The sequence below is a fragment of the Bacillus rossius genome, chromosome 8, assembly GCF_032445375.1.
Source record: "Bacillus rossius redtenbacheri isolate Brsri chromosome 8, Brsri_v3, whole genome shotgun sequence".
NCBI lineage: Eukaryota > Metazoa > Arthropoda > Insecta > Phasmatodea > Bacillidae > Bacillus > Bacillus rossius.
Window position 1 is genome coordinate 36,701,274 of NC_086336.1, and position 19,701 is coordinate 36,720,974.

General features: G+C 38.3%; 1 protein-coding gene across 1 annotated transcript in view; it reads left to right on the plus strand.

Annotated features, from left to right (window-relative positions):
• LOC134534736 (amyloid-beta-like protein) overlaps positions 1-19,701 on the plus strand; it is a 409,943-nt gene that overhangs the window by 368,733 nt on the left and 21,509 nt on the right. Inside the window, exon 5 of the mRNA XM_063373237.1 lies at positions 19,071-19,489. Coding sequence (XP_063229307.1) covers positions 19,071-19,489 — 419 coding nt within the window. The remainder of the gene's footprint in view (positions 1-19,070; positions 19,490-19,701) is intronic.

Here is a 19,701-nt window from a genome sequence, read left to right on the forward strand (position 1 = left end):
TGTTTGGTCAGACAGACCAAAGAACCGACTTAAATTTGTAACATGAAAATTGTTGGGAGCCTCACACGAGGACGAGGATTCACTGATAATTTCTTGAGCGAGTGGACCTTGGGTATGACTGCAACTGCATCTGCTCATCATTGAAGAGTTATGCGGTATTCATTTTATATCTTTGAACAACTTGATTTCTGACAATCTCGAATAAGTAGGGATGCCACAGATCAATATAAGATCTCTGCTTAGCTAAATAATCACCCACCATTTCCTGGATCACAACAAATCATGTCTATAGCAACTGGACTAGTAGGGGATGCCACAGTTACCTTTTTCAATGCTATAGTAATTGGCAAGCAATCAATACAGAGTAATGTTGGAAAAATTCTAATCAAGTATTGTCACGAAAAGATCAAGCTCTCACTCTGGCGAATATTAGCTACACTATTACTTTCAATTGTAATAGCTCATTTATTTATAATTTGTTAGTTTTCCAGAGGATAACGATAAGTTAAGAAAAATAGGATAACTTGATCATGTATATGCAGTATGAGTTGGCTCCATTTCATTTAGCTCTCTTTGACGAAGCTGGGATACGCAAAACCAAGAAAGCAACCCCGTACATGTTTCATGTGACAAGGGAGAATTTGGACTTGGAGAACGCTGACTTTGTTCTTAATGGTGGATTCTTACTACACAGTCATAGCCGACAAGTGGTACTGATTCATCTATTTGCCCAAAATATGTCAATTACATTATCATTTCCTATTTATCATGACTGTTGATGTGACATTCCGTGCAGACCACTGAACAACTGTAACACAAAATCATAAACATCGGATTGAATTTGAGCACATGATTTACTTTGACTGGGCTAGTGTCTTCCATGCTAATTTTTTTTCTGTATACATAATAAAATATTTTGGAATTTAAATTGTTCATAACTTAGGTAACAACAGTAGAATTAAGCATTTTAAACAGTTTTAGCTACTTAAAAAAAGTACTATGGTGGTTGTGTCGACCAATTTTTACCACGTTTTTGTTTTTATTTTTGTATAAAACTAAAGTTCGAATTTATGTTTTTCTTACACTAATCCACTTACAAAGTACGTTCTGTGGTAAATAAACGCAAAATTTTTCACCTGACCTTTTTTAACAGCGATCATTAAGCTACTATAATCTTAATATTGTAAAGTAATAAACAAAAAAATACTAATGCAGCTGCAGTCTATCTACTCACAAATAATTATTGTTTAGTTATTTATTAAGTACATTTTGCAATCAATCTTAAAATTTTATTTGAAACGCTTGCCAAACAAATGCATTTTATGTGAAACAGACGACGTGTGTAATACTTGGCTAAAACTTTGCGCTTATTGAAATTTACATCGAAAATTAACTAGCGTTCACTCGGTTTTAGTCAAAATGATGAAATTAAAATTATGTGTTTGTTGTAATCTAATTAGTTTTTTTAAGTAATTAAAACGTGGATATTTTAAATATAAAAGAAAAGAAATCTATACTAATTCATATTAAATAATTAGGACCTTCCTCGCATACTCGCGTCAACTTTTTCTTTACACAGTATCTAACTGATACATAATGTAAAACAAAATTGGCAAGTTATAATTAACAACTTCCCTGTCCTTATTCTTAACTGGAAAACGGAACATTAATGTGCCTCGTGAACTGATCCTCGTATTCTGACAGCCCGTTTACGCACATTTCTTACCCGTCAAAATGTTTGGCACTATAAAATTATCAATGCGAAATAAAGTTAAAATAAGTATGTATTTAACTTTTTAATTAAATAATATTTTAAACTCAACACTGACTGTAGGCCTGATACAAAGTTCTTAGCAGCTAATTTTCATGTTACTAGGGTACACAATCCCTCCATACAGTGATCCCAGTAGTGATGGGTCGTTCGTGAACGATTCGTTCGAAAAGAACGAATCTTTGAGAGAACGAAATCTTGCGATTCGTTCGCGATGTAAAGAACCGGCTCACAGACTGGTATTTGAGCTGAAAAGCTGGTCAAAAGTCAAAAATGTCAACTTGAATGATTAGCTTTGGCCTTGGGTCCCAAAACAGGCAGATAAATATGACATCATGTGGCAGTGTCCCCAACTCAGTAGGACTAACCAGACTTCTGTACAAGCAGTTGGAACCCAGCACTCGCGTGGCATGGTTGTCTTTGTTCGCGGCATTACAGTATGCTAACGAAACTGTTTTGTGTTGTTTTCGTGTTATGAGTGGTTTTGGTGAAATAATTTACTATGGATGTGTTTGAGTAAGGTATTTACCTTTTTACTGACCATTTTTTATTTATTTAAAACTGTTATTTTTAATGTTCATGCCATTCTACAAACCTCACAAAAATTACGTAAATTTGTTTCGTGATTTTTACATAAGTGAATGTTTTTAAACATGTTGTACTCATTTATACTACTTCAAAGTTATACTTTATGATACTTCAGAATGTCTATTTTCAGATTGAGAAGTCAAAGTTGTCCCCAATTTTCACAAAAAATAATAATGACCATTAATAGATAAGATTGCGGTTATTCATTTATTTTTATTTTTTGATTATTTTCAGGTTCTCAGGCTTCAGTGATGTCTATGACTCGAAAACAACTACACGAGCTTATAAGAGGAAGTGCAGAAAGGCTCTTTGATGCAAAGCTCAAATAATTAGAAAAAAAATAGCTGAAATTATAAAGTGCCCTTCTGAGAAATTATCGGAATTGACAAACATCATTAACAGTTTTAAGATTGTTTACAGGCGAAAATGGACTGCATGTAACAGTACAGAAAGTCGTTTCTTGGAAAAGGATCGAGACTGGTTAAATGAAGAAGTTTATTTACCTACTGCCGCAGATCCTTTATTAAAAGGGCGACCGAATAAATAATTCGGGGAATCAAGTGATCGATCAAAGCGCCGAAAAACAATAGAACTTAGAAATAATGTTCCTGTAGATGAATTGACTTACGCAGCGCAAATGAGTAATCGTGCGGCAGGCAATAAAGATGTGGTTAAAGTACTTAAACACATAACAAAGTCTCCAACCAGAGCAACAAAGTTTCGTAAAGCAGTCGCTGCTGGTAGTCAATGTACTACTACCAAAAAACACTCGCCGGAAGAGGCTTTGGCAATATTTGTGGAAGCTAACTTATCAACGAGTCAGTACGAAGTTACACATCATGCTAACAAAGATGTGTACCCCTGTTATAAATATGTTCAAAAAGCAAAACAACATTGCTACCCGAAAAAAGATTGTCGGTGAAACGTGTGCTGAAGTAAAATTGCAAGATTTGGTGGATCACACAACAATTATTAGATGCCTAAAGTCATGAAGTAACTAAAGATTTTGTGCTAGTCTTTAAGTGGGGATGTGATGGATCTCAGCAAAGCCAATACAAACAAAAAATTAAACATAATGAAGACAGTTCCCTTGTGCCTTTAAGATTAATGTCTGGTAAAAAGGTCATCTGGCAGAATCCGTGTCCATCGTCACCTAGATTCTGCAGGCCTATTAGAATTAGATTTATTAAAGAGAACAAGGACATCACAAACGAAGAGATTGAATACATAGAAAATCAATCAAAAAATTTGATAGCAACAAATATCAGCAAAAAAATAAAAATAAAACTCTTGTTACTTCCCACAATGGTGGACGGAAAAGTGTGCAACGCAGCCACTCACACTGCTATATATGTGGTAGCACGTCAAAAACTTTTAATGATTTATCAATAAGAAGCACGGAAGATCCGGAGACTTTCAAATTCGGATTATCCATTTTGCACGCTAAGATTCGATTCTTTGAATTCCTTTTACATTTATCGTGTAAGATAAAAGCAGAAGTACACAAAGGTCACGTCACAACTAAAAATGACAAAGAAAAAATAAAAGTCGCCAAAGAATAAATCCAAAAACAATTTAAGGAAAAAATGGGATTGCTGGTTGACGTACTTCAAGTTGGTTATGGCAATACAAATGACGGCAATACATCCCGTAGATTTTTCGGTGACGTTAATGTAGCAGCTGCCATTACAGGGATAGATCTCGAAGTGATTCTCCGATTTAAAATAATATCGGAGGTGATATCTTCGGGTTACGACACAAATGTCGAAAAATTTGGTACATACACAATGGATACTGCAAAGCATTATGTATAATTTTATGCCTGGCAACCTATGACAGTCCACAAGATATTAACTCATGCTCCGAGTATTATATCGCATGCTTTGTTACCAATTGGTCAGTTGTCGGAAGAGGCTGCGAGGAACAAACATTTTCGCCAGTACAGAGAAAGCTTCTCCAGAAAATTTTCCAGAATAGATTGTAATGAGGACGTTTTAAATAGGCTCTTGTTAACTTCGGACCTATTTTTGAGTGGGATTAGATCTAACTTAAAAAGAAAAAGGCAGACAATATAAAAGGAAGCCTTCGTTTTTTTACAACCATCAGCCGGTTCTTTTGATGATAGTGATAATGATGATGAAATGTTGTAAGTTGTATTATTACTTTTGATAACCTGCGTCTGTTTAATATCTATTAATTTATGTACTTTAAAATTATTTCATTAATTTTTTTGGTATACACCCAATCAAACATGAAAGCAGTTTAATTTATATGGGTTTTGCTTGAGTAATCAGCCAAGAGTATCTATATAACTATAACTATCGTGAGTTTATTGATATACATAAAGTTGTATTGTAACTTTTGTTAACCCGTGTCTATTTAATATATATTAGTTTTGCACTTAAAAATTATTTCATTATATATTTTTGTTATACACCCAATCAAGACTGTAGCCAGTATAATTTATATGGTTTGCGCTTGAGTAAACAACTGGGCTATATGTATGTATATAACTATAACTTTATTGATATAAATCGTTTTTAATTGAATAATTAACACCTGGGCACAAAAACCCAAAAAAATATTTTTGGCCAGCTTTTTAGCTCAAATACCAGTCTGTGCGGCTCTTTGAGAGCCGGTACCTTGAAAGATTCGGAAGAAAGAAAACGCGGAGAGAACGAGAGAACGAGAGAACGAGATTAGAGAACCGGCCACGCGCCCGGTCTGATTCGTTCGTGAAATGATTCATGACGTCAAGAGTCTGAAGAATTAGTAATCACAACGTGCGCATGTTCACAAGAGCAAACGATAACTGATAAAATAAAACAGGGTAACATGAAAAGTATCTATACCTGAAAATGTCAACTGTTAAGTAGTGGTTTAAAATTGCTTTTTCATATTCACATACACAAGTTTGGAAATAAAAAACTAAAAAAAACCGTATGAATTAAAAAATAACAGGGAAAGTAACTACAAATGATCACACTTACCATTTTTGGGTTAATTAATGTACTTCATTTGTTTCTCTTCATACTGAATCGCAGTAGTAGTATTGAATTTTTATCTTTTTTCCCTAAATGTGTTGGTCTACATGTAAACACTTTACTGTCACTAGAGTGTAAATAGCCTATATATAAATATTTGTAACTTAAAAAGTAATAAAATATAAATAATCTTGTTTCATATACGCAACTGTGATTCACTGGCTACGGAAAGCAATGTTCAAATTCAAATACAAAAACACGTACGTAATACTCTAAAGGATGAACGAGTTACGACACCTGATAAAAGAGCCAGATCCCATACACAGAAAAGAACGAATTGACCGAGATGAACGAATCGTTCTGGACGAATCATTTCACGGAACTGATCCAAAAGAACCGATTCGGTCAAAAGATCCGTTCTGCCCATAACTAAAAGACAGTGGTAAGGAATACTTATCGTCAAGGTCGCCGAACTGTGCTGATACCAGCTTCCCGTATATGGGAGGGTGAATGGCTGGTTAACCTAGTACGCCCTAAGACCGCTAGGGGCGTGCGCTGTCGATACCCAGCGATTGAAGCGATCGCAGCGGTGGAGCTTGGAACTACAACAATTCTTCTGAGAAACCGGGCAGAAAAATTAACCTGGGCTCGCGACTTCTATACGTTACATATATTCAATGCTAAAGCTCAAATACCCCTATCAGCACAGAGTTGTTTCTTCTTCTCGTACCGACATAGAAAACATAATACCCAGCTGTTTTACTCGTGGGAAAATAATGGGAATATGGCCTTTATCAAATATACGCTTATTGTTTTTGCACAATAATTATAATTAAACTTATAATAATCTTGCTGTATATAAAGTTTACTTTAAGTTTAATTTTGGCTGTGATTAGCATTAATTGAGCACTAACTCGTTACATTGAATTTTTACAAAATAATTGATATTTTTAACGGGTGGTCCCAAATTGACGAACGTACTATACACTATAACGTTTTAAATAATGCAGCTGAAATTATGAAATTTTTGCTATTATCAGCAACGATTGAGCACTAATTCGAGATATAAAATTGATTTCAGAATATTGATATTTTTAAGAGTGCCGCCAAATTGAAGTTAAGTTGGATAGTTACATACTATATGCTATAACTTTTTATGTAGTGTTGCACAAATTCTGTTAATTACAGCACAAATTAACACAATTGAGCACTATTTTTTGACAAATTTTGAACATTTAATTCCAATGTGTGGTCGCCAACTAGACACATGTGCAAAACGAATTAAGGGCTATAACTTTTTAGTTTACGGTGATATAAGCTCATAATTATGGCATCTCGCAGCACAAATTCAGCACTAATTCGTGATATAAAATTCATTTAAAAAAATTGATATTTTCCTTGGGTGGTCGCCAACTTGACGTCAAGTTGGCGACCAACTTACTATATGCTATAACTTTTTACGTAATACAGCACAAACTCTGATTTCTACGGCAAAAATAAGCACAAATTGAGCACTAATTCGTGACAAATTTTGACCTTGAAATTCCAATGTGTGGTCGCCAGCTGTCAATTCGCTTCAAACATATCAAGGGCTATAACTTTTTAAATTACGTTGCGATAAGCTCGAAATTTTGGCATCTGGCAGAACAAATTGAGCACTAATTCGTGATATCAAATTCATTCCAAAATATTAATATTTTCCTTAAGTGGTCGCCAACTTGACGTCAAGTTGGCGACCAACTTACTATATGCTATAACTTTTTACGTAATGCAGCACAAACTCTGATTTCTACGGCACAAATTAGCACAAATTGAGCACTAATTCGTGACAAATTTTGACCTTGAAATTCCAATGTGTGGTCGCCAGCTGTCAATTCGCTTCAAACATATCAAGGGCTATAACTTTTTAAATTACGTTGCGATAAGCTCGAAATTTTGGCATCTGGCAGCACAAATTGAGCACTAATTCGTGATATCAAATTCATTCCAAAATATTAATATTTTCCTTAAGTGGTCGCCAACTTGACGTCAAGTTGGCGACCAACTTACTATATGCTATAACTTTTTACGTAATGCAGCACAAACTCTGATTTCTACGGCACAAATTAGCACAAATTGAGCACTAATTCGTGACAAATTTTGACCTTGAAATTCCAATGTGTGGTCGCCAGCTGTCAATTCGCTTCAAACATATCAAGGGCTATAACTTTTTAAATTACGTTGCGATAAGCTCGAAATTTTGGCATCTGGCAGCACAAATTGAGCACTAATTCGTGATAGCAAATTCATTCCAAAATATTAATATTTTCCTTAAGTGGTCGCCAACTTGACGTCAAGTTGGCGACCAACTTACTATATGCTATAACTTTTTACGTAATGCAGCACAAACTCTGATTTCTACGGCACAATTTAGCACAAATGGAGCACTAATTCGTGACAAATTTTGACCTTGAAATTCCAATGTGTGGTCGCCAGCTGTCAATTCGCTTCAAACATATCAAGGGCTATAACTTTTTAAATTACGTTGCGATAAGCTCGAAATTTTGGCATCTGGCAGCACAAATTGAGCACTAATTCGTGATATCAAATTCATTCCAAAATATTAATATTTTCCTTAAGTGGTCGCCAACTTGACGTCAAGTTGGCGACCAACTTACTATATGCTATAATTTTTTACGTAATGCAGCACAAACTCTGATTTCTACGGCACATATTAGCACAAATTGAGCACTAATTCGTGACAAATTTTGACCTTGAAATTCCAATGTGTGGTCGCCAGCTGTCAATTCGCTTCAAACATATCAAGGGCTATAACCTTTTAAATTACGTTGCGATAAGCTCGAAATTTTAGCATCTGGCAGCACAAATTGAGCACTAATTCGTGATATCAAATTCATTCCAAAATATTAATATTTTCCTTAAGTGGTCGCCAACTTGACGTCAAGTTGGCGACCAACTTACTATATGCTATAACTTTTTACGTAATGCAGCACAAACTCTGATTTCTACGGCACAAATTAGCACAAATTGAGCACTAATTCGTGACAAATTTTGACCTTGAAATTCCAAAGTGTGGTAGCCAGCTGTCAATTCGCTTCAAACATATCAAGGGCTATAACTTTTTAAATTACGTTGCGATAAGCTAGAAATTTTGGCATCTGGCAGCACAAATTGAGCACTAATTCGTGATATCAAATTCATTCCAAAATATTAATATTTTCCTTAAGTGGTTGCCAACTTGACGTCAAGTTGGCGACCAACTTACTATATGCTATAACTTTTTACGTAATGCAGCACAAACTCTGATTTCTACGGCACAAATTAGCACAAATTGAGCACTAATTCGTGACAAATTTTGACCTTGAAATTCCAAAGTGTGGTCGCCAGCTGTCAATTCGCTTCAAACATATCAAGGGCTATAACTTTTTAAATTACGTTGCGATAAGCTAGAAATTTTGGCATCTGGCAGCACAAATTGAGCACTAATTCGTGATATCAAATTCATTCCAAAATATTAATATTTTCCTTAAGTGGTCGCCAACTTGACGTCAAGTTGGCGACCAACTTACTATATGCTATAACTTTTTACGTAATGCAGCACAAACTCTGATTTCTACGGCACAAATTAGCACAAATGGAGCACTAATTCGTGACAAATTTTGACCTTGAAATTCCAATGTGTGGTCGCCAGCTGTCAATTCGCTTCAAACATATCAAGGGCTATAACTTTTTAAATTACGTTGCGATAAGCTCGAAATTTTGGCATCTGGCAGCAAAAATTGAGCACTAATTCGTGATATCAAATTCATTCCAAAATATTAATATTTTCCTTAAGTGGTCGCCAACTTGACGTCAAGTTGGCGACCAACTTACTATATGCTATAACTTTTTACATAATGCAGCACAAACTCTGATTTCTACGGCACAAATTAGCACAAATGGAGCACTCATTCGTGACAAATTTTGACCTTGAAATTCCAAAGTGTGGTCGCCAGCTGTCAATTCGCTTCAAACATATCAAGGGCTATAACTTTTTAAATTACGTTGCGATAAGCTCGAAATTTTGGCATCTGGTAGCACAAATTGAGCACTAATTCGTGATATCAAATTCATTCCAAAATATTAATATTTTCCTTAAGTGGTCGCCAACTTGACGTCAAGTTGGCGACCAACTTACTATATGCTATAACTTTTTACGTAATGCAGCACAAACTCTGATTTCTACGGCACAAATTAGCACAAATTGAGCACTAATTCGTGACAAATTTTGACCTTGAAATTCCAAAGTGTGGTCGCCAGCTGTCAATTCGCTTCAAACATATCAAGGGCTATAACTTTTTAAATTACGTTGCGATAAGCTAGAAATTTTGGCATCTCGCAGCACAAATTGAGCACTAATTCGTGATATCAAATTCATTCCAAAATATTAATATTTTCCTTAAGTGGTCGCCAAATTGACGTCAAGTTGGCGACCAACTTACTATATGCTATAACTTTTTACGTAATGCAGCACAAACTCTGATTTCTACGGCACAAATTAGCACAAATTGAGCACTAATTCGTGACAAATTTTGACCTTGAAATTCCAATGTGTGGTCGCCAGCTGTCAATTCGCTTCAAACATATCAAGGGCTATAACTTTTTAAATTACGTTGCGATAAGCTCGAAATTTTGGCATCTGGCAGCAAAAATTGAGCACTAATTCGTGATATCAAATTCATTCCAAAATATTAATATTTTCCTTAAGTGGTCGCCAACTTGACGTCAAGTTGGCGACCAACTTACTATATGCTATAACTTTTTACATAATGCAGCACAAACTCTGATTTCTACGGCACAAATTAGCACAAATGGAGCACTCATTCGTGACAAATTTTGACCTTGAAATTCCAAAGTGTGGTCGCCAGCTGTCAATTCGCTTCAAACATATCAAGGGCTATAACTTTTTAAATTACGTTGCGATAAGCTCGAAATTTTGGCATCTGGTAGCACAAATTGAGCACTAATTCGTGATATCAAATTCATTCCAAAATATTAATATTTTCCTTAAGTGGTCGCCAACTTGACGTCAAGTTGGCGACCAACTTACTATATGCTATAACTTTTTACGTAATGCAGCACAAACTCTGATTTCTACGGCACAAATTAGCACAAATTGAGCACTAATTCGTGACAAATTTTGACCTTGAAATTCCAAAGTGTGGTCGCCAGCTGTCAATTCGCTTCAAACATATCAAGGGCTATAACTTTTTAAATTACGTTGCGATAAGCTAGAAATTTTGGCATCTCGCAGCACAAATTGAGCACTAATTCGTGATATCAAATTCATTCCAAAATATTAATATTTTCCTTAAGTGGTCGCCAAATTGACGTCAAGTTGGCGACCAACTTACTATATGCTATAACTTTTTACGTAATGCAGCACAAACTCTGATTTCTACGGCACAAATTAGCACAAATTGAGCACTAATTCGTGACAAATTTTGACCTTGAAATTCCAATGTGTGGTCGCCAGCTGTCAATTCGCTTCAAACATATCAAGGGCTATAACTTTTTAAATTACGTTGCGATAAGCTCGAAATTTTGGCATCTGGCAACACAAATTGAGCACTAATTCGTGATATCAAATTCATTCCAAAATATTAATATTTTCCTTAAGTGGTCGCCAACTTGACGTCAAGTTGGCGACCAACTTACTATATGCTATAACTTTTTACGTAATGCAGCACAAACTCTGATTTCTACGGCACAAATTAGCACAAATTGAGCACTAATTCGTGACAAATTTTGACCTTGAAATTCCAATGTGTGGTCGCCAGCTGTCAATTCGCTTCAAACATATCAAGGGCTATAACTTTTTAAATTACGTTGCGATAAGCTCGAAATTTTGGCATCTGGCAACACAAATTGAGCACTAATTCGTGATATCAAATTCATTCCAAAATATTAATATTTTCCTTAAGTGGTCGCCAACTTGACGTCAAGTTGGCGACCAACTTACTATATGCTATAACTTTTTACGTAATGCAGCACAAACTCTGATTTCTACGGCACAAATTAGCACAAATGGAGCACTAATTCGTGACAAATTTTGACCTTGAAATTCCAATGTGTGGTCGCCAGCTGTCAATTCGCTTCAAACATATCAAGGGCTATAACTTTTTAAATTACGTTGCGATAAGCTCGAAATTTTGGCATCTGGCAGCACAAATTGAGCACTAATTCGTGATATCAAATTCATTCCAAAATATTAATATTTTCCTTAAGTGGTCGCCAACTTGACGTCAAGTTGGCGACCAACTTACTATATGCTATAACTTTTTACGTAATGCAGCACAAACTCTGATTTCTACGGCACAAATTAGCACAAATTGAGCACTAATTCGTGACAAATTTTGACCTTGAAATTCCAATGTGTGGTCGCCAGCTGTCAATTCGCTTCAAACATATCAAGTGCTATAACTTCTTAGTTTACGTTGCGATAAGCTCGAAATTTTGGCATCTGGCAGCACAAATTGAGCACTAATTCGTGATATCAAATTCATTCCAAAATATTAATATTTTCCTTAAGTGGTCGCCAACTTGACGTCAAGTTGGCGACCAACTTACTATATGCTATAACTTTTTACGTAATGCAGCACAAACTCTGATTTCTACGGCACAAATTAGCACAAATTGAGCACTAATTCGTGACAAATTTTGACCTTGAAATTCCAATGTGTGGTCGCCAGCTGTCAATTCGCTTCAAACATATCAAGGGCTATAACTTTTTAAATTACGTTGCGATAAGCTAGAAATTTTGGCATCTGGCAGCACAAATTGAGCACTAATTCGTGATATCAAATTCATTCCAAAATATTAATATTTTCCTTAAGTGGTCGCCAACTTGACGTCAAGTTGGCGACCAACTTACTATATGCTATAACTTTTTACGTAATGCAGAAAAAACTCTGATTTCTACGGCACAAATTAGCACAAATTGAGCACTAATTCGTGACTAATTTTGACCTTGAAATTCCAATGTGTGGTCGCCAGCTGTCAATTCGCTTCAAACATATCAAGGGTTATAACTTTTTAAATTACGTTGCGATAAGCTCGAAATTTTGGCATCTGGCAGCACAAATTGAGCACTAATTCGTGATATCAAATTCATTCCAAAATATTAATATTTTCCTTAAGTGGTCGCCAACTTGACGTCAAGTTGGCGACCAACTTACTATATGCTATAACTTTTTACGTAATGCAGCACAAACTCTGATTTCTACGGCACAAATTAGCACAAATTGAGCACTAATTCGTGACAAATTTTGACCTTGAAATTCCAAAGTGTGGTCGCCAGCTGTCAATTCGCTTCAATCATATCAAGGGCTATAACTTTTTAAATTACGTTGCGATAAGCTAGAAATTTTGGCATCTGGCAGCACAAATTGAGCACTAATTCGTGATATCAAATTCATTCCAAAATATTAATATTTTCCTTAAGTGGTCGCCAACTTGACGTCAAGTTGGCGACCAACTTACTATATGCTATAACTTTTTACGTAATGCAGCACAAACTCTGATTTCTACGGCACAAATTAGCACAAATTGAGCACTAATTCGTGACAAATTTTGACCTTGAAATTCCAATGTGTGGTCGCCAGCTGTCAATTCGCTTCAAACATATCAAGGGCTATAACTTTTTAAATTACGTTGCGATAAGCTCGAAATTTTGGCATCTGGCAGCACAAATTGAGCACTAATTCGTGATATCAAATTCATTCCAAAATATTAATATTTTCCTTAAGTGGTCGCCAACTTGACGTCAAGTTGGCGACCAACTTACTATATGCTATAACTTTTTACGTAATGCAGCACAAACTCTGATTTCTACGGCACAAATTAGCACAAATTGAGCACTAATTCGTGACAAATTTTGACCTTGAAATTCCAATGTGTGGTCGCCAGCTGTCAATTCGCTTCAAACATATCAAGTGCTATAACTTTTTAGTTTACGTTGCGATAAGCACGAAATTTTGGCATCTCGCAGCACAAATTGAGCACTAATTCGTGATATCAAATTCATTCCAAAAAATTGATATTTTCCTTGGGTGGTCGCCAACTTGACGTCAAGTTGGCGACCAACTTACTATATGCTATAACTTTTTACGTAATGCAGCACAAACTCTGATTTCTACGACACAAATTAGCACAAATTGAGCACTAATTCGTGACAAATTTTGACCTTGAAATTCCAATGTGTGGTCGCCAGCTGTCAATTCGCTTCAAACATATCAAGGGCTATAACTTTTTAAATTACGTTGCGATAAGCTCGAAATTTTGGCTTCTGGAAGCACAAATTGAGCACTAATTCGTGATATAAAATTCATTCCAAAAAATTCATATTTTCCTTGGGTGGTCGCCAACTTGACGTCAAGTTGGCGACCAACTTACTATATGCTATAACGTTTTACGTAATGCAGCACAAACTCTGATTTCTACGGCACAAATTAGCACAAATTGAGCACTAATTCGTGATATAAAATTCATTCCAAAAAATTGATATTTTCATTGGGTGGTCGCCAACTTGACGTCAAGTTGGCGACCACCTTAATATTTGCTATAACTTTTTACGTAATGCAGCACAAATTCTGATTTCGACGGCACAAATTAGCACAAATTGAGCTTTGATATTTTCTTTGGGTGGTCGCCAACTTGACGTCAAGTTGGCGACCACCTTAATATATGCTATAACTTTTTACGTAATGCAGCACAAACTCTGATTTCTACGGCACAAATTAGCACAAATGGAGCACTAATTTTTGACAAATTTTGACCTTGAAATTCCAATGTGTGGTCGCCAGCTGTCAATTCGCTTCAAACATATCAAGGGCTATAACTTTTTAGTTTACGTTGCGATAAGCTCGAATTTTTGGCTTCTGGCAGCACAAATTGAGCACTAATTCGTGACATAAAATTCATTTCAAAAAATTGATATTTTCTTTGGGTGGTCGCCAACTTGACGTCAAGTTGGCGACCACCTTAATAAATGCTATAACTTTTTACGTAATGCAGCACAAATTCTGATTTCTACGGCACAAATTAGCACAAATTGAGCACTAATTCGTGACAAATTTTGACCTTGAAATTCCAATGTGTGGTCGCCAACTTGACACACGTCCCGCCCGCGTCACTGGCAAAGGGATGGGGGGGGGGGGGGGGGGGGGTTATATTCGAGGGCCGTGATTTGTCGTGTAGCAACGCGCGCCCCCCTGTCGCCCTGCGCTCTCCCCGCGCGGGGGGAAGAGAGACGGAGAGACCGCCCCAGGCCTAGGTCGCGCGACCTGCGCATGCGCGGGCCGGAGCCTGTATTGATCGGCCCGCGTTGCTTCGGCGTGAGGGGACAAGGCGACAGGCCTTACTACGTTCCTTCTCGTGGACGTAGGCGAGAAGTGGCGGATAAGAAAAAAAAAAAAGAAGGTGGTCGAAGGCACTTGGCTTTTACCCTCTCTCCCCAAACCCCAAAGCTTTGATGGAAAAGTTACTCTTATGTTTTATTAACATTTTCACTTTGGTTTGGCAGGGATTTACGTCGCACAGTGACGTAAATTTATTTCTTCATTCCTGGTTAGTGATCATGACTAGAGACCCAAAAAATTCGCGGGTTCAATGACCTCCAGGATAGACTCCAGTATCCTCTACACACTCGGGCCAATGCCAACTGTTCATTGGCTGCTGACTTGTGAGTCGTCTCGACTGGGTGGCCTGTGATTCGACACTTCTATGAGTGAGGGTCTCTAATTGGCCCCCAGTCCTCCAGATTAACAGTGGACCAATGACAGAAGCAGCACTAAAGTATACTTATTTGAATTTTAGCATAACACGAAATTAACCCGCGAATTTTTCGGGTGTCTAATCATGACCACCGTGCTTATAGACACACGTTAAATATCATTGTTGACAGATATTCGTGTGTAAATGAAGTGTCGCGAAAGATCTCCTGACCAGATTTGCGTTACAACTTTGAATGTAGCAATGTGTGTGTTTCATGGTTGGCAGGGTTTGTTTCAGGCGCATGTCTACTGCCAGCACACCAATCACAGCCATCCAGTGCGGAAGCAAATACGTCCTGAATGTACGGCCAAACAGGGAAATGGCTTCTCTTGCAGACGGCCGTAATTTACAACACCGTAAAACATATTTTGTACTGTTACAAGGAAAACAATTGGAAATGCAGTTGCCAACGGTATCACTTGTAAAATTGTAAGGCAGAGCTTTGTACCATTTGCAATTTTACAAAGTTCTGCCTTGCAGTGTTACAAGTAATATTGTTGGCAAATGTGTTTCCAAGGATTTTCCTCGTAAAAAGTACAAACGTTTTTTTATTGTGAAGGTCGCAATCGCTAGCGCGGACATACCTAATTTTAATCTAGTGAGCCGTCAGATTATTTCGCGAAAATACATGCCCACTCATAAGGCAGAGCAACATTAAATATTTTTATTTTCATTCAACTGACCCCTTATATACTTATATTCCCTTATTGCTGGTCCGTCTATAATGTCCTCGACGAAACGTTAAGGGAGATTTTTTCAAATACCGTGCCACAGTTTTCTGTACAGAAAATGTCTACAGAGCCAATCAGTACAGCAGCTTCGGAGTTCAACCCTTCCAGCCTCTCATTGAGACCGGCCCAAGAAATATCGCGTGCCCCGGAAAATACGTGTTTTCTTAACATCCAATAAAATATTCAATAGCCATAGACCAAGCGAATGTTTTGCTTTAAAAAAAAATCGAGTAACAGTTATACGCCGGGGTCTAGTTACTCTGTAAATTAGTTTTTGTAAATAGAACAGAAATATTAATGTAAAATTACAGACATTTGTAAATTTTGTACATTTACATTTAAAAAAACGTATCACTGCATAATAGTGTTCGCAGTTAAACTGTGTTAGATTTTTTATTCTGGAAATTTATACTTTGTGTGGTCCCAGAAACTACAAAAGTTAAAGCTATTCGCAAACCGTTCCCTGAATAGCTTCCCAGTATTAACTGCGCACACAATAAGCATTACAACAAAGTAAAATAAATTTTTTGAATATTCGATTGTCTTTTCGATGGTTTAAAATAATTATGTTTGAATGAAACATAAATTGAAATATTTTGAGAAATATCTCTAAATACGTATTTCATATATGCAAAAATAACCACAGCCGTGTGTTGTACAAATTTGCAATATCTCTTTTATGTGGCATTACAAACTATTTCCTTGGCAACTGGTTTCCAGAGGATTCTTCTGTAAGAGTACAGATTGGTGACCGCAGGCGGGGGCTGGGAGTCGGTGCAAGTTTGAGTCAGACGAAGCGCTCATGACGAGGCTGCGTGTTGCCGCAGCGCGCCGCGCCCTCGAGGTATGGGGGGGGGGGGGGGGGGGGCAGGAGAGGGCTAGTGTTAACGCCCGCAGAGCCGCGTCACTAATTGGTCGGCCCCTCTGCCAGTGCTGGCGCGGGATTAGCAGCAGGGCCGCTCGCGCTAATGTCCCCCGCCCCCCCTTTCCGCTCCTGGTGGGGGACTCCCGCCGACAACTTTCTCAGTTCTCCGGAGATTCTCTAGCTTCCCCCCCTCCCCCTCCCCGTCTTTCGCCTCTTCGACACACTGTCAATTTTTTTTTTTTTTAATGGAACAGAAATATTCACGTTAACTTACACATATTTAAATTCGTACATGTAACACGAAAACAACTGTATCACTACAAAATAGTTTTCGCAGTAATACCGGGCTCGTATTCTCACCCGGGCATTTATGCTTTGCGTTATCCCAGCACCTCCGGTGGTTGAAGTTATTTCTTTATACAAAGTCATGAGAGGTCACCGGAACATGTGAAGGGCTACGCGGTTGCTTTCAATAGGAGGTTGAAAGCGATTGGGCGAGTTGATACTGAGCTGAAACAACAGGTCGAGCGTCTGGAGCATTATTGGAGATCAGTGTTGAAGCAAATAGTAAATGTTATTCAGTTTATTGCCGAGCGTGGCTTAGCATTTAGAGGAGATAACTAATTGGTTTGATCACCTAGAAATATAAACATTTGTGGGTGTCCTTGAACTAATCGCCCAGTATGGCGACTTTCTTGCACAGCATATCAAAACTCAAGCCAGTCTCTGCAAGGGTCACGCAAACTACCTGTCATCTACAATAATGGAAGAACTTACCAGTGTAATGGGTGAACAATTCTCCGGAAAAATTATTCCTATAGTTAAGAAATCAAAATACTGTTCCATATATTTGGACTCCACACCGTATGGCCTCGTGGAACGCTTTGTAACATTCATGGCAAACAAAGGCCATGGCGCTAAAGACATGTTCAATGGCTTGGTGGAATCTTTGAAGAGACATGACTTAGACCTGGGAAACTGCTTCGGTCAAAGTTATGACAATGCCTCTGCAATGAGTGGAAAGTACAATGGTCTACAAGCTAAAGTAAAAGAGAAGAATAATCTTGCATCTTGGATTCCTTGTACGGCACATTCTCTAAATCTGGTTGCTAAATATGCTGTAGAAAGCTGCTCGAGTGCTGTACATTTTTTTTGACTTCCTTGAAAAGCTGTTCCTCTTCTTCACAGTTTCAACGCATCGACATCAGCTTCTGACTGAGGCTTTGAAAAATAATGACTCAGCATTTACTCTCAAATATGTCACAACAATGCGTTTGTTCTGCAGAGCTGAAGCAACTGAAGTACTTAAGCATGACTATCAGCAGATTAAGGATGTACTTAAACAGATTGCTGATGACTTCGAAGAAAACGGCTGTGTACGGTGTGAAACAGCAGTTAACACAGATGGATCAGCTTGAAATTGGTATTTACATCATCTGCTGAAATGATATCTTTCAAAGAACAGATGCTACTAGCAAACATCTGCAACTTGCAAAACTCGATCTAAATACTGCTGTGGCGTCACTGACCAGCTTAAAAACTATGTCGCATCAAATCGTGACTCCTTCGAAACTTATGAGAAGCAAGGCGAAGAGATGTCTGGTTCAACAGAGAATGTTCAGACGAAAACTCGACACAAGCGCCGAAATGTACGTCTTAACCCATTGGATTATGGCCCTTCTGAAAAAAAAATACAGAACAGAAACTTTCTTGCCTGTTATTGATCAGTATATCGCTTCTATTGACCAACGTCTTCAAGCATATAAAGATTATGAAGCCATTTTAGCTTTTTTAGCCATCTGAAAGAACTGTCTTCAGACGAGCTTAAGGTAGCAGCAGAGCAACTCTTCAGGTGTTATTCAGATGACTTGAACATTACATTTATCGATGAAGTCTGTCGGTTTGTAACATTTGCCAATATATTCAATGACGAGGAGCCAAAATATATCAGCACTGACAATTTCATGTACAAGCTTATCATGGAAAGGGGTGTGCAGAACACTTTCCCAAACATTGAGATAACACTAAAGATGTATCTAGTTTTGATGGTAAAAATCTACAGTGGCGAGCGCTTCTCCTCAATTCCCCCTCCCCTCATCCAGCGGGACAAAACGATGCATTTTAAATTCCTACGCCCGGACCTTAGAGTAGAGCCATTGTTGCATTTAAACTAACTATACAAATTCATGTCGTCATGCTATTATAAGATTTAAAAAAATCGTGTATGTGACATTTGTACTAAAGGAAACAGCAATGTTGTGTTTTAATAGTTCTTTGTGCATGTGCCCGAATGTGGAGATGCGTGTGTGTATGTGCAGACAACGTGAAGCCTCGGAAGCCCATCGACCTGGCGGCGCTGAAGGGCAAGCAGACGGACCTGCTGGACGAGGCGGCGGCCGACGAGGAGGACGAGGACGAGGACGAGGACGAGGACGAGGACGAGGGCGACGAGGAGGACAGCTACGCGGACGAGGAGCAGGAGGACGGCGCCGAGGGCGAGCAGGAGGAGGATCAGCAGGAGGAGGATGAGGAGGAGGAGGGCAGGTCGGCGACCAGCACGAGCGCCCCGCCGCCGGCCGGCGCGCCCAGCCCCAGCCCCACGCAGGCGCCCGGCACGGCTGCGGCCTCGCCCACGCCCGACCCCTACTTCACGCACTTCGACGCGCGGCTCGAGCACCAGGCCTACAAGGACGCCCAGCAGCGCCTCGAGGAGATGCACCGGGAGAAGGTCACCAAGGTGCGTGTACACCCACACCGGACCCGTCATATCGGTTGTTAAAATGCAGGGGCGCAACAACTAAATTTCCAAAGGGGGAGGGGGTGCAATATACCTTTTTATAAAGAATCATCGATCCCCCCCATATTGAAGCGGTGGGGGGGGGGGGGGGGTCCGTGGGTCCTCCCCCGGAAAAAAAATTTGTATTTCAAGGTGGAAAATGGTGCTATTTA